The 23411-nt window shown below is 40.8% G+C and overlaps 2 protein-coding genes across 2 annotated transcripts in view; one reads left to right on the plus strand and one right to left on the minus strand.

Annotated features, from left to right (window-relative positions):
* The window catches only part of HABP4 (hyaluronan binding protein 4), a 35279-nt gene extending 13672 nt beyond the window's left edge, over positions 1-21607 (minus strand). The window contains exons 1-5 of the mRNA XM_070459496.1: positions 21138-21607; positions 16528-16690; positions 10156-10317; positions 9877-9945; positions 7885-7968 (exon numbers count right to left, since the gene is read on the minus strand). Of these exons, the coding sequence (XP_070315597.1) occupies positions 7885-7968; positions 9877-9945; positions 10156-10317; positions 16528-16690; positions 21138-21498 (839 nt within the window). The 5' untranslated portion in view covers positions 21499-21607. The remainder of the gene's footprint in view (positions 1-7884; positions 7969-9876; positions 9946-10155; positions 10318-16527; positions 16691-21137) is intronic.
* On the plus strand, positions 932-1700 carry LOC139032436 (small ribosomal subunit protein eS6-like). Its single transcript, XM_070459497.1, has one exon. The coding sequence runs from the start codon at positions 941-943 to the stop codon at positions 1688-1690; it is 750 nt and encodes a 249-aa protein (XP_070315598.1). The 5' UTR covers positions 932-940; the 3' UTR covers positions 1691-1700.
* Positions 21608-23411: the final 1804 nt, after the last annotated feature.

The raw sequence follows: 23411 nt of genomic DNA on the forward strand, positions 1-23411 counted from the left end.
ACCTAATAGAAGTTAATAAATTCCAAAAAGTTCAGTAAGAATGGATTCTGTGTTAAGGCCACAGAGAAGTATTGTTTGCTGGTTTGTCCTAAAAACATATGTCTAAACATAGAGAAATAGAACAAAAAAGTAGAAGGCATGTAGGAAAAGCAGACCTGAAGTGAAAAAGAGACACCCAAAATAAAGCCAATTGTGCAGTTTAGAATAAGGCATTTGCCACAAGTGATTCCCTCCATGAAGGTGATCAGCCTGACACTGTTCACTCAGATGCACCTCATTCAAAGGTGTTCTTACAGATGCCCTGTACGCATTTTCCGTTATCACCTGCCATTTCAACAAGCCACGTTGGGAACAGTATAAAATTACCAAGGATAGGTTCCTTAACCTTGCTTTTTATTGACCAAAAATTATTACACATTCTAGGACTTTTCTGGTGGTCCAGTGGTTGGGATTCTACCTGCCAGTGTGGGGGACACAGGTTTGATCCCTGGTCCAGGAAGATTTCACATGCCATGGAGCAACTAAGCCCATGTGCTCACAACTACTAAGCCTGCACACCTAGACGGAGCCTATGCTCCACAACAGGGAAGCCACTGCAATGAGAGGCCCGTGCACCACAATGAACGGGGGGGAGGGGGGGGGTGCCCTGCTAACCGCAACTAGAGAAAGTGTGCACAGCAGTAAAGACCCAGTGAACCCAAAAATGAAAAAAAAAAACAAAACACAGTCTAAGCAAACAAACAAAACAGGCAGATTCCATTGTCCCACTTGAATCAGCACTGAATTCAGTTTTTACTGTCACTTTAGCAAAGACTGGATATTCAACAAGAGATACAGCTAATTCTCAGTTTCAGAAAGGACTAATGCAAGTATATTTCTAACAGTTATAAAAGCATCATAACTGCTATCATTCTAAAGTCAACAACCGGGCCACTTCAGAATGAAGTTGAACATCTCTTTCCCGGCCACTGGCTGCCAGAAGCTCATTGAAGTGGACGATGAACGAAAACTTCGTACCTTCTACGAGAAGCGTATGGCCACAGAAGTTGCTGCTGACGCTCTGGGTGAAGAATGGAAGGGTTATGTGGTCCGAATCAGTGGCGGGAACGATAAGCAGGGTTTCCCCATGAAGCAGGGTGTCTTGACCCATGGCCAAGTTCGCCTGCTACTGAGTAAGGGGCATTCCTGTTACAGACCAAGGAGGACTGGAGAGAGAAAGCGCAAATCTGTACGGGGTTGCATTGTGGATGCCAATCTGAGTGTTCTCAACTTGGTCATCGTGAAAAAAGGGGAGAAGGATATTCCTGGACTCACTGATACTACAGTGCCTCGTCGCCTGGGTCCCAAAAGAGCTAGCAGAATTCGCAAACTTTTCAATCTCTCTAAAGAAGATGATGTCCGCCAGTATGTTGTGCGAAAGCCCCTAAACAAAGAAGGTAAGAAGCCTAGGACTAAAGCACCCAAGATTCAGCGTCTCGTGACTCCACGAGTTCTGCAACACAAACGCCGGCGTATTGCTCTGAAGAAACAGCGTACTAAGAAAAACAAAGAAGAGGCTGCAGAATATGCTAAACTTTTGGCCAAGAGAATGAAGGAGGCCAAAGAAAAACGGCAGGAACAGATTGCCAAGAGACGGAGACTGTCCTCTCTGAGAGCTTCTACTTCTAAGTCTGAGTCCAGTCAAAAATGAGATGTTCCAAGAGTAACAAATAAATAAGATCAGACATCAAAAAAAAAAAAATAAAATAAAATAAAGTCAACAACCCTTTTTTTGAGTAATTCAAATATATTTACAGCTCTTGTTATGACAGAAAAATTTTGGAGAGAATTTTCCATTAAAACTGCTTATAAACATAAGGTGTCAAATGTATGACTTGAGAACAATGTTATATGTAAAATTGATAATAATACATTTTATTTCTAAATGAGTGAAATTACAGAAGAAATAGAAAACTGTTTTAACAACAGTTACCTTTATGGAGAAATAAATGGGTAATAAAGCTAACATTCACTGCATGTTTAGCTAGCATCACTGCCAGATGCTCTTCAAAGTGCTTACATTAATTTGCCTGTGATAATTAATCCCACAAGTTAGACAAAATTAACGGCTCCATTTTACAGGTAAGAAAATCAAGAAGGGAGATCATACAGCTATCAAATAGCTAACAAGTTTCATTCTATCGCCAAAGCCAACATTCAGCCTCTATGCTATGTAGGGAATAAGAGGGCAGAAAAAATGCTTAGATGGAAGACAGTTGAGATGTGGACAGACAGAGCATACAAATCTTCAGTTCAAATGTCGAAACCTCCATTCAGGCAGTTATCTTTTCACCTGAATATGTGAAAATGTGAATCAAGGAAAAGTGGGTTCTAGACATAAAACTTTACTCAGTGAATACCTGACTGGAACACATGGATCTAACCTAACATGTAAATAATACCGCCTACTTCCTTCCAAAGTACTGAAAGGGAAGAGAATTTCATGATAAACTTTGAGTTCCTTATAAATTTGCTATAAAAATTTTTAAAGAGGTATAGTCCTGCATTAAGAAAACTCAGTACATAATAATCTTGTCTAAGCAAATACGCTTGGAAACAAAGTACAAAATAATTCGTTGCGGATATATTGTAATAATGCTTCCTCATCATTCTCTTCTCATGGTTAATAATTTTTAAGGATGGGAGGCAGTTGTTGATCCATATTACTGAACAGGGAAATCCTCAGTGATCCTGGCAGCTTTTTAACTGCTTACAGAACCACCTTCTCCCATTTGCAGTTCTTAATAGCAAGTTAATCTAAATGGCACTCTTACCCCTTCCCACCACTCAATACAGGGCTTCCCAGGTAGCTCAGTGGTGAAGAATCCACCTGTCAATGCAGGAGACGCAGGTGTGATCTCTGGATCGGGAAGATCCCCTGGAGAAGGAAATGACAACCCACACCAGTATTCCTGCCTGGAAAATCCCATGGACAGAGGAGCCTGGCAGGCTACAGCCCACGGAGTCTCAAAGAGTCGGACACAACAGAGCACGCACGTGCCACTCAGCACAGTTAAGAACATGAATGTTTGTGCTACAATATCTGGTTCAAATTCTGGCTCTGCTACCTACAAAAAATAAGCTGTCTAACCTATATGTCTCAGCATTAGAATAATTAACAGTACCTTCTCCTTCACGAGCAGCAAAAGATTAAGTGAGTTAAGCCATGGAAGCACTTAGAGCAGTTACTGGCAGGCAAAAAATGCTCAGTAAATGTTCAATTTATTCTTAAAGCAAAACACAGTAAGTTGTCACAGGTATCCTCGGACATTAGCACACCACAAGACAACAAACATATAATACTTCTGTAATGAATCAAGGAAGGAAGGTCATAACACATATAATTGTCAACAAAATGTGTCCAATTTGAGGAATATGTATGCACACTCTGGGTCATGGGTTTGAGCATATGTGAGGGTACATTAAATTTATCACCTAAGTGGCACAGTAGTAAAGAATCTGCCTGCTAATGCAGGAGACCCCAAGAGATGCAGGTTTGATTGCTGGGTTGGGAAGATCCCCTGGAATAGGAAGTGGCACTACACTCCAGTATCCTTGCCTGAAAAATTCCAAGGGCAGAGAAGCAGAAGTCTACAGTCCACGGGGTGCAAAGACTCAGACGCAACTGAGCAAGTGAGCACAGCAAGAAGTATGAAACCAAGAGTCTCCCTGAATATACATTCTGGCTTGATCAATATCCAGACACAGCTGAGATCAGAGAGCATCTCCATCCTAAGATGTATTTACTAGCCTAATTTTGAAACTATAAGAAACTGCAATTGTATTATTAGAAATGGTAGTAGTAATAATTTTAAAATTGGACAAGGCAGTGCAGAAACACGAATTTCTCAGCGTGCTCAGCAACTAGAGCACAGCTGCTGTGCCCTGAAGCTCCTGCAAATCCAAACGGATGCTCACCATCCACCACGGTCAGCAGAGAGAGAGAGATTTGCTGACTAGCTCCACCAGGATACTGCAGACAATGAGACTGCCACCAGAATCATTAAGTGTTTATTTTGTCTTTCAGAATAACTGATTTAATCGAAAGGTTTTGTCTAACACTATGAATGCTAGAATACCTCAGTTAATTCTAAAGATTATAATTATGCTGTAATTTACTATTATTCTGCCTTATATTATCTGAACTTGTATAACTGGTTTATTGGCTCAAAAAGGATCCAATTTTTCTGAGGGTATCTGGTTAACTCACTTCTTAACATTCATATACACTGTTGATCTATTTCCTTGGTTAACTCAGTGTCTAAATATTCATATTAACTATTAATCTATTTCTTTAATTAAATACATTTCTTAGTTGTTTTGAATAGTAAATTAACAGCTTTCACAATCATCAATCACTGCAGCACTTTACTCTTATAATAAGTAACAATATTAATAGTAGATATTTATATAGCTGGCCCCACCACATGAAACTCATGCACACCCAACCAACCCTTCCAACAGCCTTCAGATGTAGGTGCTGTTATTATTCTCATTTTACAGATGAAAAGAACTGAGGCACAGAAAGATGAAATAAATAACTTGCCCAAACTAGTAAATAGCAGAGCTGGGATTTGAACCCAGAACACTGGCTCAGAGTCTCTGCTCTTAACTACTTGACACTGCCTCTTCACAGTGGAAGGATGAGTAAGGGTTAAATAAATGGGTGAAGGGGCTGGAGAGGAGAAGTATAGAAAAACAAGAAAACAGCACTTGCAAATGCTTTTTGGCAGGTATGGCTTAGGAGCTAGAGAAAGGTGCCTGGGAACAAGAAAAAGGGCCATGTGATAAACATGAGGAGAAGGCACAGGTGTGTTGAACTTGAGGGCTCTTTGGGGGTCAGACCACGCAGGACTGCGCAGGTCAGGGCAAGGGACAGAAAAAGGACAGGAAGCCACTGGGGGTAGGGTCCTAGTGGGAGCATGCTGATCAGAATGGCAGTGTGAAAGCCACTTTGGTGTGGAACAGGTTGATAGAAGCTGAGAATACAGGGAGCCCCCTTAGGAGCTCTGGTAAGAGAACAGACAGCAGTAGCTGAGACTAAGGTAGTGGGTGGAGATGGTAGATGTAAAAAGGTACAAATCCTCAGGGTAGTGACAGATTGGATTCTGGAGAGACAGCGGGTCAAGAAGAAGGAAATCTCAAGAATGACTCGTAGGTTTCTGGTTTATGCAACTGGATAAGTGCTGATGCTGTTCTGAAAGACAGAAACACCTATCGAGAATGGGGACTCCCCTGGTGGCACAGATGGTAAAAAAATCTGCCTGTAATGCGGGAGAGCTGGGTTCAATCCCTGGGTTGGGAAGATCCCCTGGAGGAGGGCATGGCAACCCACTCCAGTATTCTTGCCTGGAGAATCCCCATGGACAGAGGAATCAGGCGGGCTACAGTCCATGGGGTTGCAAAGAGTCGGACACGACTGAGTGACTAAGTATACGATGAAAATGAGGTCTATGGCCCTCGGTCTGGCCATGGTGGGCATGAGGAGCATTTGGAATGTCAATGGAGAGATGTCCAGGAGGCAGATGGACACACGGGCCTAGAATCCATATTGAAGGTTGGAGTCAGAGGTATATGTTCTGGAGTCAGGAGATAAATGACAATTCAAGCTGCAAGAGTGCATGAGACCTTATAAACAGACATCAGACACAGGGAAGAGGGTCTAAGACAGAGCCCTGAAGAACTCAACATTTTGAAAGAGCAGAAAGACAAGGTTAAGCCTGCAAGGGAGGAACTGATGGCTGTGGTTAAGTGGAAATCAACACAGGCATACCTTGTTTTATTGTGCTTTTACAGAGTCTGCCTTTTTTGTTTGTTTTTCACAGAATTTTCTTTTTTTTTTTAAACCTATTTTTTTTATTGGAGGATAATTGCTTTACAATATTGTGTTGGCCTCTGCCATATATCAACATGAATCAGCCACAGGTATATACATGTTCCCTCCCTCCTGAATCCCCTCCCATCTCCCATGCCATCTCACCCCTCTAAGTTGTCACAGAGTGCTGGGTTGAGCTCCCAGGTTGTGCCTTTTTAAAATATTAAATATCTGTGGCAGCCCAGGCTAGCAGCACTATTTTCTCAATAGTATGTGCTCACTTGATGTCTCTGTATCACACTTTGGTAATTCTCGAAATATTTCAAGCTTTTCATTACTATTATACTTGTCATGATAATCTGTGATCCAAGATCCACAGATATTACTACTGTAATTGTTTTGGAATGCCACCAATTGCACCCACATAAGACAATGAACATAATGAGTAACTGCTATACATGGTTCTGACTGCTCCACTAACTGGTCCTTCCATCTCTCTCCTGGTGCCTCCCTATTCCCTGAGACACAATAGTAATGAAATTAGGCCAACTAATAACCCTATAATGGCCTCAAAGTGTTCAAATGAAAAGTCAATCAATATGGCAAGCTTCATTGTTGTCTTATTTTAAGAAACTGCATAGTCACCCCAACCTTCAACAACCACCACCACCATCAGTCAGCAACAACATTAGGGCAAGACCTTCCACCAGCAAAAAGATTATAACTCACTGAAGACACCAATCTTTTAGCAATAAAGTATTTTTAAATTAAGGTGTGCACATTGGTTTTTTTAGACACAATGCTATTGTACACTCAATAGACTACACTATAGTGTAAACACGATTTTTACATGCACTAGGAAACCAAAAACCACTGTGTGACTCACTTTATTGTGATATTAGCTTTAACGAGGTGGTTTGGAATCAACCACAATATCTCTGAGGTATGCTTGTAAAGTCAAATGTTCCGAGAGATCAAGAAAGTTGCAGACTGAAATATCTGTTAGCTCTGGAGACATGTGGTGACTGTTTCAAAAGAGTAGTTGAGGGCAGAGCCAAACCTGGAGTGAAGTGAGGATAAAATGAAGGGGAAGTGAAGGGGAAGAAATGAAGAAAGAGTGCACACAACCCCAAAAAGGAAGGTGAATGAGAATGCAGGGGCAACAAGAGGCTTAAAACAAGAGAGACTGAGCACATATAAAATGCTGGTTGGAAGACCAGATTTGGGGGGAAGAAGGTGAGTATAAAAAGGAAGGAGCTAACTGAGACTTCAGTGAGGTCAGAAGGAAACAGGAACCAAAGGCTGAAGAGGTTGGTGGAGAGATGGCTCCCCTATTTTACCACGAGGAAAGAAGCCCCAGAGAGTGTGAAGTTCCCTTCTGACGGCTCCTAAATTTCTCTGTGACACAGGAAGCAAAGTTATACTCAGAAAACAAAAGAGGAGGTGTGAGTGTTGGAAGGATGGAAGAAGGAGAAAGTGGGAGGCAGTGCCAGGGCTTTGAGGGGACAAGAAGAACTGAACCAGTCATTGTAGTGGGTGGGGGGGTGGAGAATGAATCCAAGAAATGGGCATTGCTGGGCAGTGTTGACGGCTCATTTCAAAATGTGATCAGGAACTTACAGGAGTTCCTGCTGAGGGACTTGCAGTATTCAGTCTGTGGGTGCAAGCAGAGAGATGGCAGATGGCTATCAGTTGTCCAGGAGGTGGATTCTGCTAGCAAGGTACTCATAGATCCCAAGGGCAAGGGTGCTAGAGATGGACTAGGGAACTAAGCTCCATGAAGAAAAGAGGGAAGGAGGGACCAGAAGAAAATAAAAGGACAAAACATGGGGGTACTGATGAGAGGGAGAGACTAGTTACAGTACAGGCTGCTGCTGATTTGAATTAATTAGTTTGATTATCCATTAACACATTAAGATCAATCCTCTGTGATATGACAAAAGGCTGAGCTTCCTGTTCTATGAAGACTTCTTATAAATCTTTAAGAAAAAGACCAACAGCCCAGTGGGGAAAATGAATGAAATACCCACTTAGCTGGAGATTCATCCTCCAGGGGGCCCAGGGACTCCTCCACCACTGTGGTCTCTTCCATGGGGGCAGTCGGGTCCGTGTCACTGCAAAGAGGCAAGAACCAGTCTAGTCACACAAATCTGTTTACATCAATGCCCTTCTATATTCAAGACAGGGAAAAACACACTTCAATGTCCTTTCTCCCTCAATGAATTAATATATACATACCAAGTAACCCACATCAAAGTAAAAAGAGGAAAAAAATGCTCTTCATTGCTAATCCATATAAATTATTTCCAAAAATGTAAAAAGTATTTGATAAATACAAGTTTCTATTGATGGACTAAAATTAAGAACAGATTGCCAAGGACCAGAACAACTATTCAAATGTTATTATCCTAGGAAATTCCAAATATTAACAGGGACCATAAAAATTTTCAACACGTAGGTGTTAAATGACTTATAATAAATAAGAATATGCCATATCAAACTTTAAAAAATGGCAAGAAAGTGGAAACATTTCATAAAAAGGAATGTGTAGGATTACAAAAAGCTGGTGATACCAGAAAAATAAGGCTTTGGAACATTAATTTATATACTGTCACATCTAAATATACAATCTATAGATTAGAAATTAGAGCACAATGAAAAACAATTTGAATTTTAACTGCATAATTTTAATTTTTACGGTGATATTAAACCTATATAAATATTGCTTTTTTTTAAAGTATTAGCAAAAGAAATTTCATTCTCATGAAACTCAGAGAGGCCTGGCAGGTTACAGTCCATGGGCTCGCAAAGAACTGAACATGACTGAGTGACTAGGTACGTGGCTGGACTATATCATGGTGGCAAATCAAAATCTCAATGTATTAAATAAGAATTTAAAGTCTTATGCTACAACAAAAACATTCAATTACAGATTATTACCACCTAAGAGCTTTGACTTTATAACTCACAAACCAATCCAAAATAAGTGCCATGGGCTATGTGTCATTTCAACACTGGGACATACCATCTACTAGGAGCACATTTTGGTCACTTCTAATGCCAATACTTACCTCTTCGAGCAAGTAATCATTTGGAGCCAAAATGATTTTAAATTGAAATGCAAACTGAAATGAGGTGATAGTATTAAATAAGGTAGTAAACCAGATGATTCAGAAGGTACTTGTATATTTTTTAAAATATATTATCACAGTAAAATAAGACAAAATGAAAAGATCTGTAAACATTTAACAAGTTTCTTTTCAAGGACAACACAGATATGCAGTGGTAGTAAATCTAACTTTACATTTGCTGTTATTTTACACATTTATTTTTAAGGATAAAAATTTAAGAAAAATAAGTTTCTGTAAAAAAACTTAAATTCTTCAAAAGAAGAAATGTGGAAGTCTTGATCTCAAGCCTTCAAACTTGTGTAAAGCCTGCCCTGCAACACATCCTAGAGCAACTCATTCCTCATATTTCCCTGCAGCCCTGAAATGACAGAAACAGCAGAACCAAGTACCTCCCCAAATAGCAAAACCGGTACAAATCTGAGATACCAGAAGACCTCAGAGAACTGGCAGATTTGAACCTCAGGTGAAACTTGTCATTGAGCTTGGATCTGCAAATAATTTTATAAGATCAAGATGCAATATACATAAAAACTTTGGAAGGTCACAGAGAAATAAAGTATAGAAAATCCAGGAATTTAAAAAAGCAATCTGACGCATAGGTAAATATATAGTTCCATGTGCTTGGAACATCAACAAATATACAAATTTGCTTGGCTAAAATAAGACAAAAGAATTTTGAAAGCAGTTTCAAATATAACTACAACATAGCAAACCTGTTTTAAAAAGTTATCTCATGAAACAAAAGCTTAAATTCAATTTCTACATAAAGCACACAAGTATAAAGACACCACAAGCATACCACAGAGGACATAATCTTCAAGACAGGCAAATAAAGGTCCAGATATTTCCTCTTAATTGCAGATTCACAGAAGATACATATTTGCACCATACCTGGTATCTTTACCTGATCCCCAGGTGCGAACTCCATATCCACCCACGTTGTCTTCAGTTCTGATTGCTCTAGACAAAGAAAGAATATTCCCTTAAACTAAAAACAAGTCTCCAGTCAATCTCCAAATTAGAAAAGTTGATCAGAAAAGCTGTCCCAGTATCAGCTCCCTCAGGAATAATTGCATATTAATATAAAGTCAACTAAATATTAACACACAACAGATGCACACCATGTATTACACCAAGATCTTAAAGAGGTAGCATTACAAAGAAACTTACATTTTATCATTCCCACCGTATCTCTCAAATTCTCGTTTCCCTCTCTGGTCAAAACCGTCAAAAGTTCTGTTCCCAGGACCACCTCTGCCTCTGGTTCGCATGCCCCCTCTTGGGCCTCCACGTCCTCTTAGTGGTCTGTCTCGATCAAACCTGTCAATTGGTCTAGGAAGAAATGAGTACCATAAAAATGGTGAACTGAATTATAGAGCTAAGGCTTTTTTATTTTTGAAGAAAAAAAATTCTAGAAGTTCATTATGGCTATAGTATGTTGGAAAGAACTTGTGGCTTGAATAATTAATAGTTAAATTTTACTGAGCACATACTACCTTTGACACTGTTGTGCGCTCTTGGCATACAGCTTATTAATTATAACTCGTGCCCACAGATGAGGAAAATAGCTGAAGATGATGTCCTTGTTGTTAAATCCAGTAGCCACTTCTGTCTCTAGGTCATTTGACCCCTATGCATTATTTGATAATGCCAACCACTAGTTCTCCTTTGCTCTTTCTGGCTTCTCTTTCCCCGCCTGTCCTTAAAAAGTTATTTTTGCAATAGGTAACATCCAAACATTCACAAGGTACTCATCCTGCTTCTTGGGCACCCAATTCCATTTCTTGGAGCCAGGCACTGTAGTCACATATAAAGAAAGGTTCCACACCTTGTCTTTTTAAGGAACATGTCTTGGATACCCATCTTCTGGATACCCACCCATTTGTCTTTAAGAATATCAGCATTCCCACCGCCCCACTCCTGCACACACCATCCTCATCTTTATGCTATTGACATGTGACCCCTTCATGTGCCCCTGTGTCTCTCATTTGGGGGTCTCTCTGATTCCAGGTCATAAAGACTGTTACTTCCTGGACATTCCTCCGTGTCACCCCATGTCCCTGAAGATACATGACCAACACTAACCAAGGGGTTAGTGTCCCGCTATGGTCCCTAACTCACATCACACAAGTATCCAAGCAAAGAATCTGCCTTTTCTCCCTCTTCCCCTGCCGCACCCCCTGGACCCAGGGCCTGCCTGCATGCTTCTCCTCACTGTTCCCTGCTACCATCTGCTCACAGTCACTTTTTATGGGGACTTGTTTCTTCTTCACCAGACTCAAAGCTTCTGTAGGAAGAATCTCATCTTTTTCATTGTTAAACCTTAGTTTAATAAGATAAATTATATATTTTTTTAATTTGTCAAGACTTTGAAGCAACAAATTACTTATTGAAATCTAGTGACATTAGTGGCTCAAACACCAGAACTGGAGATGTATTCCAGTCTACTTTTAGGGCTGAAAATGTTACATTAAAAAGCTACTATAGATCGTGGATAAAAAGACACAAAATTCACAATTCTCCTTATTCAAAAAGATGAAAAAAAAAATGAAAAAATACAGAAGCACTGATCATTGACTTTATGCCAGTCTCTTTCAAGAAACGTCATCCTAAATCAGTTTCCAAGTGGGCTTTTTCTGTCTCCCACCTCCTCTGACCAAAACCAAAATTTTAAATGGAGACTGTTGTAGAATATGATTCCATATTATAGTAAATATCTAAAGCAGAGTTCTAAAACAATAATAAATGAAAAGTAACAGTAAGTTCTTTTTTTTTTTTAGTAACACTAAGTTCTTAACCAGGAAGCTGGACAGGGCCATAAAGAGTCTACCTAGAAACTGAGAGGAAATGAAGCATAAAACCATATGTGGAAAATAATGCCAATAGTCAAAATTAGGTTTAAATGTACATGAAATCTAGATCAGATACTGATAAAATAACAAATTCATTAAAAATATGATAGTAACTGAAACTGGTCCCCAAAACAGCTTTGTGGTCTGGTTTATTTTAATCCCTTAATTTTTCTTTATCCCACAGGTTTACCCCACCTCTCAATTAAATGTATTCTCAAGTGCTTCCTTATAATTCCCTTCTTATAAAAGATATCCTCTACTTTTTATAGGTTGTAAGCATTGAGGAATCCTTGACTCCACTTAGGAAGATTTATTGTGACATACTCACAAGCAAAAAGAAAACAATATTGCACTGGGCCAACCGTCCCATCCCACTTTTCAGTTCAATTCAGTTCAGTCGCTCAGTCATGTCCGACTCTTTGTGACCCCATAGACCAGAGCATGCCAGGACTCCCTGTCCATCACCAACTCCTGGAGTCCACCCAAACTCATGTCAGTTGAGTCGGTGATGCCATCCAACCATCTCATCCTCTGTCGTCCCCCTCTCCTCCTGCCCTCAATCTTTCCCAGCATCAGGGTCTTTTCAAATGAGTCAGCTCTTTGCATCAGGTGGCCAAAGGATTGGAGTTTCAGCTTCAACATCAGTCCTTCCAATGAACACCCAGGACTGATCTCTTTAGGATGGACTGGTTGGATCTCCTCGCAGTCCAAGGGAGTCTCAAGAGTCTTCTCCAACACCACAGTTCAAAAGCATCAATTCTTTGGCGCTCAGCCTTCTTTATAGTCCAACTCTCACATCCATACATGACTACTGGAAAAACCATAGCCTTGACTAGACAGACCTTTGTTGGCAAAGTAATGTCTCTGCTTTTTAATATGCTGTCTAGTTGGTCATAACTTTCCTTCCAAAGAGCAAGTGTCTTTTAATTTCATGGCTGCAGTCACCATCTGCAGTGAATTTGGAGCCCAAAAAGATAAAGTCTCTCACTGCTTCCAGTTTCCCCATCTATTACATCCCTGTAATCTACTCTCTTACCATAGTCCTAATAAGTAGACATGAGTACAGGTTTTGCAGGTAAAGGGAATGAAGTTCATGGAGGAAGGAATTGGGAGTTAATGTTTAATGGGTATAGCTTGGGAAGATGAAAAATTTTCTGGAGATGGATAGTGGTGATGATTGCACAACAATTAGAATGTATTTAATGCCACAGCACTGTACACTTAAAAAGTGGTTAAAATGATAAAATTTCATGTGATGCATCGTCATGTGTACGTGTTCAGTTGTGTTCCAACTCTTTGTGACTCCATTTACTGTATCCTACGAGGCTCCTCTCTCCATGGGATTTTCCAGGCAAGAATACTGGAGTGAGTTGCCACTTCCTACTCCAAAGGATCTTCCTGACCCAGGGATCGAACCTGTGTCTCTTGCATCTCCCGCTTGGGCAGGCAGATTCTTTATCATTTTACCACAAGCTTTAAGGCTCTAGGAGTTGGTGATGGACAGGAAAGCCTGGCATGCTGTAGTCCATGGGGTCGGACATGACTGGGTGACTGAACTGAACAAGTTTTTAAAATTCTTCCTGGTGAGGAAAAAAAAAAGTTTAGACATCTGAGTCAGTGATTCTTTGACGACTGGAGCTGACTTTAAATGACCAGAAGTAAACTGCAGAAAGAGCCAAAGAAAGAATCAAACTGTATGGAGACAGAATAATTATCCAGACTAATTTCTTAACAGTCTGTTCTAAGAGTTTACTTAAGAGTTCATCATTTGGAGACTAAAGAAAAATTCTTACTGCATTAAAAACAGTAGCTGCATTCCCAGAATATATACAAGTGACATGGCTGATCTCTGTACCTCAGCCACACAACAGTTACTCGCAGCACCATCCGTGGCTATTGCTTCTATATGAAAACTATGTTCTGCTCTAGGGGAATAAAAATCCATGCCACTAAAACTCTGGGTATATCCTTATCCATAAATTGAAAAGACTGAATTAAGCAGTGTGTTAAGATTATCGAAATCCTATATACAATAAACATGCCCAATAAACATATATAGATATCAAATAAACAAAGCTCAAACTTTATGATACTGAAGTCTACAGAAAATGCTATGAGAAATACTCTTATGGATTACTATCAACAGCAACAGAATAAACTGACATGTTACTAGCATGGTGATTAGTCACCATGCATTAATAGTCCCCTCCAATGTTTGTTTGTTTCATGTTACAGGTACCAATCCAACCTCATACTGAAGTACCAACTGGGTCCCAGAGTTAGATACATGATACTCAGTGGAGAACCACTGCTTTAAGGCCCTAATTGGGATTCCTACTTTAAGAACTACATCTAGGAAAGGCCTTATATGGGTAAAAGGCTGCTCGCTGAGTATTATTCATGAAGCAAAAAGCTGAAAGCTGAGCAAAGATCCAACACTAATGGAATAATTACATTATAATACTCCAAACAAAAGATCATAACAGAACCATTAGAAATGCTTATCAACACTGTCCATGACATCATCGTTAATGACTTCTACTTGTCAAGTGGAAAAGAATGAATATATAGTACTCGGTGTATATGCACTGGTGAAGAGTTAAACAGCAGTCACCTCAAATGGTAAAAGAGTGGTTTAAATTTTTTTTAATTTTATTCATTTTCTGAATTTTCTAGTGACTATAAAATTATTTTTATTAAAGATCTTATGGCTGTTTATCAAAAGAAAAGTATTTTTTAAGAAAAGAGGAAAATTATCTTTTCTGATAGTGCAAGACTTCACAAAAAATATTTTCAAATTTCCTTCAAAGTAAACATTTCCTACATATTCCTAATATACACTAGGAAGGACACAGATATCACACTTCTAATGTATCCCTGTCAAAATGCAGAACCTTGTCTCATGAGGAAACAGCAGACAAACTCAAATCTGGACTGCTCTACAGAATAACTGGTTCATGTTCTTCAAAAATGTCAACTCCATAAATAAATGAAAAACTAAAGCGCTTTCTTAAGACTAAATGCAATACATGGAACCTTGCTGGAGATCCAATGGTTAAGAATTTGCCTTCTAATGCAGGGGATGTGGGTTCAATCCCTGGTCAGGGGGAGCTAAGATCCCAAACAAAAGCCATGGGGCAACTAAGCCCAACAGGAGAGCCAGTGCACTCTAGAGTCCATGCTCTGCAATGCATGGCCGTGTGCCCCGATGAGAGAAGCGCCCGTGTACCACAACAAAGACCCAAAGCAGCCTAAATAAATAAATAAGTAAATGTAATGCACATTCCTGGACTCCGATTTTTTTTTCTTTTGCTAAAAAGATATTAATAGGACAATTGGTACAGTTTAAGTAGTCTATAGATTACATGATTCAGATAATTAGATAATAAGTATTGCACCAATGTTAATGAGTTTGATAACTGTACCATGTTTTTAGGAAACATTCCTGCATCTTACTCTCAAAAGCCAAAGAAAAAAATGCGTGTGTGTGTGTGTTTGTAACAGAGAGAGAAAAGGAGAAAGAGGAGGAGAGAAGGGAGGAGTATGATAAAGAAAAGGTGGTAAAAAGTTTTTGGAGAATCTGGACAAGGATATATGGGGATTTCTTATACAATTCTTGCAACTTTCTATAAATCGTCCCTCAATAAGGCTTTTTTTTTCATGTTAACATATAAAGACTTATCCTTTTTAAAAAAACTCATAATTTTGCTACTAAAAAAGCTGGGAACTTGGGCTATAATTTCTTTATTTCCACAGAATAAATTCCTGAAGTAGGGGAAAAATATACAAATGCTTCCCCAAAGAAGCAACTCTGATCTTGAAGGCTTTCTGTAAGCAAGCAGATTACAGTTGTTGCACAGCTAATTTGAACTAATCACCCCAAAAAAGCAGAATTAAACCTTTCTCTTGCCTTCATCCTCTAACATGGTGGCAGATATACCATCTCCATTTTGAATGTATAATGAAATACGTAGTCAAGAAGTTAAAAGACTTTGGGAACAACAGATCCCTTGACATTAAACTGTACACTATTCTAGTCTCTTTTAGCTTTTTAAACTTTCTATTCCTTTAAATGTGATTCACAAGTAGTTTTGTTTTAACCTAAACCCAGTGCTATGTAGGTTTAATAATTAAAAACTTGAGGCAGCACGTATCCATCCTGTTAATGCTAAACATAAGACATTAAAAACTGCTTCCTGTGTTCAGGTCGGTATGATAGCCCACATACTGCCACATTACTCAGACTGTATCAGCCTGAGACCATCTTCCAGGTCAGAGCACTCTCTAGAGAAGGCATGGAAGCCTTAAACTGGCATCACACATTCTATCAGTTATTTGGTCAGATTTCATCATAAATTTAAATTCATTAGTGGCCCAAATTAGTTCTACTAAATCAAGAACATAATTATACTTCTGGCCTAAACTTCAAAAGAAAATTTAGCATACTCCTGTAGAGTTTGTTATAAGAATGTCTTTCAAAGTTATCAATAAATTATCCACTTTTTATTTTGTAATCATTTCCTGAACCAATGGAAGATCCTTCACCTGTTACCTAAAGCAGTATGATTTGTTACTTAGATCAGCAAACTGTTCCCAGGACTGGTACCACCAAAAGTCTGCAAAGGCCCATAGTCCTCTGAAAATCCTTCTGGTTTCTCCAACCCTCCAAGCTGAGGCCTGCAGTACCTACTTTTCATCTGTAAACTTCTCAGGTGTAAAATCCGCCTGCCTCTCGGTGTCATAGGGTCGATATTCTCTGTAGGATCTCCGCTCTGCTCTATCAAGCGTCACCTCCGTCCCTCGGCTATCACTCCATCCTTGCTGCTCCCCTCTTCTGGGAGGTCTCTTCTGGCCTGAGAGGGAGAAATCAAAGAGGAGAACTAGAACCCAAAGTCTGCAGCAGCCCGTTATTACAGGTACTTTTAAATTTCACTTTTCTAGAAATCAATGTCATAGGAAAATTTGGGAAGTTTGGAAAACTTCAGAGAAGAAAAAAAGTTGCTGATACTACTACTGCCCAGAGTTGTCTTTTAATAAAACTCTGACATTACCATTGAAGCATATGCTTTCCCTTATGTCCTAGAGAGTATGATAAGATAAACTATAGCAACTATCCTACAATTAAAAGTGTCTCACAATGACTTTGTGATAGCTATTGAAGATATATATCAACTATATTTCATAAGAGCAGCTTTATCAAAACATGGTAGTTAAGGTCTTTCCAGAAAAGTAAAAGACAAATATCCTGTATTTGGAATCCCGCTTATAGTTTATCATTAATTACCTAATAAAGTTTTCATCTTTAAATAGTTTGTACCATTATAATTTTTCTCATTTGAAAACAGATTTTCCTGTTCTTTGATGTGATTTATACATTTATAATCGCACCTCTCAAATATGAGGCCAAGTTGATATTTGCCAACTCATGTAAGAGCTGGCCAGCACTTGGAGGGGTATCTCCTGCCCATGGAGAGGCTGGTAGTGAGGAGGCTGGGGCTGGGGCCACTCCAGTCTTCTCTGTTCTCCCTTCACTCTTTTCAGTTTTGACACTTTAAAAATTTTCAGCAGAGTCTATGTCTCAAGGCATCTATTATTTGGTAAATATCAATGTATTATGAAGAACATTGCTACTTCTTAAATAATCTTCAAAAAATGTGTTTATTCTTTCCTTGTATACATTTAATAGGTCTCCATCTCAAACATTATGTAAAATTTTTATTTTAGTAGTTTCGATTTTTCTTGGTATAAGTCACCCTTCACATTCATTGTATGGTTGTAAAAATATATTAAGTGTATTTGAATTAATGGGTATTATTTAAGCTACTGGGTTTCTTTCTTACTTAAGAGATACTGATGACTCTTAAGGAATATATGTTTACCTGTATTCTATTTTCCCATTTAATATTTTCTATCAAAAGTTTATAAAGGAGGCAAAATTTAAGTATTAACCTAGTTTCAATCGCTTACTGATCTCATTTTAAAGCAAAAATCATGTTTGCAACATCACTAGCACCAAACTGTACAATTTATTACTTGTTAATTACTTGAAATGTGAAATGTTACACAACAGATCTAAGTTCAACCTTAAGTTAATGTCCCATAACCTAGGAAATGCTCAAACCTGATTTGAATCCTGAAGCCACAATCTAAACTTATGACATGTTTAGGATACAGGGAAGACGTTATCATAAATAAAGCATTATGCTTTTATTTCAGAAACAAAACAGAGACCAATATTCATACCCAGCTGTCCAGGAGTATGCAAAGCCATATCCAAAGGCACATATGTTACTGAGAGACCAAATTTGGAAGAGGCATTTAAAATGTAAGGCAAAAATGTTATTATGAAAGTTAACTAACAAGTTGAAAACTGTAATAGACTATGACATAATAGCCATCAGCAAGTACCTCAACAGTAATAATACTTTCCCCTCAATGTAAAAAGTTATTTTAATACAGTTTCAAATTTCCTATCCATAACCTATAACTTAGAATATACTAAATATCTCCACTTAATCACAGAATTACTTAAGAGCTTATTTCCACCTTCCAGTTATTTTTAAAACTGTATCAATTAAATTTGGAATTCATCATTCAAAACTTAAAATGACATTTGCTACATACTTTATACTAAAGCGTCTTCCAAAGCTTCAGTATATAAGTTGAAAAGCATTAAATATGACCTGGCAATTTATTAGAATAATTATCAATACCCTGTAAACATTTCATTTTCCTTCCAAAATCCAAAAAAAACGAAAATAGAGGTCCAGTTTTTCCCACAACTTACAACTAAGAGGTCAGAACTGCAACTGAAGCTAGTCGTTCTGTGCTGGATCAGCAGCTCCAAGTGGATAATGCAAACACTTAATTTTACTAGCCCTTTCGAAATAAAAGGCTGGCATATGCAGTCTGATCACTTATCTAACCCCAGCCCACATAAAGAGACACAATACTGTAAAATTTACAGTGCGATTTCCCTGAAATAAAGTTGAGCTTTGACTTGGAGAAGTTCTGAAAGGCCAGGAAAAGCAAAGCTGAAACAGCCTCTGAAGACTTAAAGAATAAATTTTTTGAGTAAAGGTCTATACTGTTAAATAGTGAAGGATATTAAAAATCTATTTCTATGGGAAAATCTTATGATTTTCACATCCTTTTGTGAGTAATGTTTCTGTTATTTGTCAAACTTGTTTTGACTTTGACTCTTGTCTACACTAAGCATTCACTTTTAATAGCCAAATAAAATTAAAGTATTTGAGTGTTAGAGAAGTACAGTCCATATCAATTAGGGCTACAAAACCTAGAGAGGTCTCTAACACCCATTACAGATAAATTCAGTACAGTAACTGCACAAATGGAAATTAATGAGCTGTTTGCTCCTGAAGTAACATACTTGAAAAAGAACTAGAATTACAAAACTTCCATTCCAACTACAAAATTAACTAAAGTTCTTTAATACAGATCTCAAAAACCAGATCACCTGGATTATAAACAATTGACAGAAAAAGTTATTAGCATACTACATTATAATGCTAAGTTTATTTATTATGCTAAATGCAGGTTGCAACTGAGTTTATAACATCTGAAATTTAGGGGAAAAAAAGAAGTAGCTCTGTGCATTTATATGTGTAAATACAAAGTGTTAACAGTAAGAAAAGTATGGATTTTCACTTTACTTCATACACTTCTGAATTGTTTAAAATACAACAAAAATGCATGACAATTTTACTAGTAAAAAGGTTAAAAGGCAATACATTAACAGAGAAAACTAAATTCCGTTTCTCACTGAAAGATAATACATATTTTCACTTGTTAAAAAATAAAGTTTAGCCTGTCCAATTCTTTTATTCCTATGATATTTACCTAAATAGATTTAAGAGAAAAATAGAACATATACAAAATGTACAATATATCTCAAGTATCACTCACTGTTTAAATAGGCTTATCTATGTACTTGCCTATCAAGAAATCTTGGGATACCCCAACAGCATTTAAAGTAATTGTCAATATTATAATGATTTAATTTTCTGATTCTCAAGAGATATTGCTGGATTGAGCTTTGCACAGATAAAGGTAAACATTACCTAGCTGCAGAAGTCAAGGCCCCAACACTCAAGTCAGGAATTATTCTCTCAGGACTGGGCTGACAATTATCATCAAGCAAGGAACAAGCCAGTAAAGCCGAGTTGAATACACTGCCAAACACTGGCTGGAGTGGTCGAATCAAGCATCTTAAAACTTTTTTCGGAAACCTTAGGACCACTATTTTCTTTTTGGAAAACAGAGAAAACACAGGTGGAATCTTGGAGGCTTTACCACTGAAGCGGTTCAGGTGAGAAACGACTCTTAAGCACCATCCGTGCCTAGATGCCGTCAGTAGTACATCAAGCTTTGCACTGGCCATTCTGGCTAAGCAGAGAGTGGGGAACTTTGAATATTCTCGTAGAAAAGGTTAAAAACGCTTTTTCTTAAAGCAGCCTGAGTTAATGACAAGTTACACAAGCCATCAACACTACGTGCTCTACTGAAAACCCGTGCGGGATGACTGTTGTAAGCCACCGTAAGGGAGATGGATGGGGGAAGGCACAGAGCTTGGAAGGCGCCGGGGACCCCGCATCAAGCCCCGCCGCATTCTGCTCGCGGCCCTGACGTCACAGTCCACCCCCGCGGTCACCCAGGCCTTCCCTCCATCAGAGGCCCCAGCTCCTCACCCCGGCGATCCTTTCACACACCCCGAGTTCTCGCTGCCACCCCCAAGGGTCGGGTGCGCCCTCCTCCATTCTCCCTAAGAGGCGCTCCCCTCCCTCCTTCCCGCGACGCTTCTTTTTGCCTCCTGACGTGAATCTTGCAGAGGTTGGGCTGGAGGATGGAGAAGGTCCCTGCTAGTTTTAGATCTGAGAGCCCTGGGGCAGCGACCCCAGTGTTAGTCCACATACACCACCCAAGAAATATCCCTCAACTTTGCCCAACTTGTAAAGGCTCAGTCCCACCGTTCAGAAGCCCCCTACTCCAAGCCTGCACTCTCCTTCGCTCCCAGAAGGGACTGGGAAAGGCCAGAAGGGGCGTGACACTTCCCCCACCCTGTCATTTTCTCCACCTTCCTCAGCCACTGGGACCCTCAACTTCGGTCAACTCTTCCCAGCGCCCCCTTCCCTTTCTGAAACAGGTTCCAGCGACCCCAGTCTCGCCGTAGCAGGTCCTGGGGCGGCTGAGGAGGGGTGACCTCCATGACCCCATTCTCCTTCCCCTCCCGCCCACCGCGCCCACCCTGGGACACCCAGGTGCCGGGCTGGGCGCGCGTACCGGGCGGCTGCGGGCCGCCCCCTGGGCTATCTGGCTGCTGCGAGCTTGGGGCCGGGAGGCTCTTGCGCTCCTTCTGGGACTCCCTCCGGCCGCCGCCCGCGCCGGGTCTGTGGCCCGAGGCCCCAGCCGGGCTCCTGCCGCCGCGGTTGCCAGCCCCGGCCGCCGCCGCCGCCGCCTCGTCGCGCCTCTTGCGCTGCAGCTGCTGCTGGCGCCGGCGTTCGGCCTCGCGCAGGATGTCGAACGGGTCAGACTCATCGTCTAGCAGCTGGTGGAAGCGGTTGGCCACGACGCAGCCGAAACTCTCCTGCATCGCGGCGCCTGCGGCAGCCGCAGCCACAGGACTTCCCAGAGCGCCCTTCATGCCGCCGCGGCCACTGCGGGACCGCCGCGGGCAGCCCACGCGAGCGAGTCTCAGCGAAGCCGGCGATGAGGACCCATCCTACCCGCAGCTACTGCCCTCCCAGCCCTGCCCTGCCCAGTCCCGTCCCTCCCAGCGCCCGCCCCCGCACCGCCGCCGCCGCCCGCCTAGCTGCTTCCCACCAGCCAATCAGCGCACGAGGGCACGCCCCTTTCCCTAGCCGGCACGCCTGGAAGCCCAATCAGAGGCCGGCTGCTGTCACGTCAGGCGACCTCTATGCCCCGCCCCACGACTCAGCAGGGAGGGGCTGGACCCAAGGGGCGGAGCTGCTGGGAGGAGCGACGAATCTTGAGGTCCAGGCTGCTGGGCCATGCCGGTGGGTCACGGCCGTCATTTGCGTTTTCTCTGGGACCGGGTCCACATTTATCATCGTCCACTCTTCTTTGAAGTGTGTATATTGATTCGACAACTATACAGTGTACACTTACTATGTGCCAGGTGTTATGTTGTAGGAGAGACTAGCTCCCTGTTTCGGAAGATCTTAGTCTTCAGGCAGAAAAGTGCCCTGAAGGAAAAGCACAGACTTCTCTATGACCTACTTAAGAAGCCTGGAGAGGCTTTCCCACGGGAATGACGGTTAAGCTGAGATATGAAGGATAACAAGGGCCAGGAGTAGTGGCAAGTGCACAAGTCTGAGGTGGAGTGGAATAGAACCATTCAAGCTCAAAGAAAACCAATTAAATGAACTGCCAAGAGTTGGAGGGTTGGCATCACTGACGCAATGGACGTGAATTTGAGTAGGCTCCGGGAGTTGGTGATAGACAGGGAAGCCTGGCGTGCTGAAGTCCGTGGGGTCTCAAAGAATCGGACACGACTGAGCAACTGAACTGACTGAAGAGTTGATGCTGCTGCTGCTAAGTCACTTCAGTCATGTCCAACTCTGTGCGACCCCATAGACAGCAGCCCACCAGGCTCCCCTGTCCCCGGGATTCTCCAGGCAGAAACACTGGAGTGGGCTGCCATTTCCTTTTCAAATGCATGCATGCATGCTAAGTCTCTTCAGTCGTGTCCGACTCTGTGCGACCCCATGTAGAGCAGCCCACCAGGCTCCCCTGTCCAAGGGATTATCTAGGCAAGAATACTGGAGTGGGTTGCCATTTCCTTCTCTAGACTGAAGAGTTGGGGGAGGGCCTTATTTTGATTTTTACTCCAGGAGCAGCGGGAAGCAAATTTTAAGCATGAGCATGTGTTTAAAAAGGCCACCTTAGCTGTAACGTGAAGAACTATGTTGGCGGGAGGTCAAATTGGATGCAGGGAAACCAAGCTGAAGATTCCTGCAGAGCTACAGGGAAAGGTGATGATAGTGACTTGGAGTAGGATACTGTCGGTGGAGGTGAAGAGAGTAGTAGATCCAAGAGCTCTTTTTGAGGTTATATCAACAGGACTCGATTATGCACTAGATACAGCTGGTGAGGAAAAAGACTATGATGACTCCTGTTTTTCTGGCTCTTACAACTGGAATGGTGGTGCTATGCACAAAGAAAGCATTAGAAGAGACCACTTTGATGAGACTCATAAGTTCAGTCTTGGATGTGTTGAGATTTAAGGTTTTTGTTTTTGTTTTTGTTTTGATTGTTTGGTTGGTGGTTCTATTCAATTGAGGAAGTTCAGAGGAGAACATGAATTGGATTTTCTCCAGGAATTCTTGCTTAGGCACTCATGGAGACACTTTTATACATTGCCTATATTACAACTCTTCCTTTCCCTCTTACACTTTCCCAGAACGGTATTTTGTTGGTGCATCAGGTAGCTGTTTGCCCCACTGGGGAACTGGACCCTTTCCAGCCTCAAATTTGATTAATCTTAAATCACTCTTTGTACTGCCATTCCCCTACCATGGTTGCTGTAGAAATAGG

The sequence above is a fragment of the Odocoileus virginianus genome, chromosome 31, assembly GCF_023699985.2.
Source record: "Odocoileus virginianus isolate 20LAN1187 ecotype Illinois chromosome 31, Ovbor_1.2, whole genome shotgun sequence".
In the NCBI taxonomy this organism is placed as follows: Eukaryota; Metazoa; Chordata; class Mammalia; order Artiodactyla; family Cervidae; genus Odocoileus; species Odocoileus virginianus.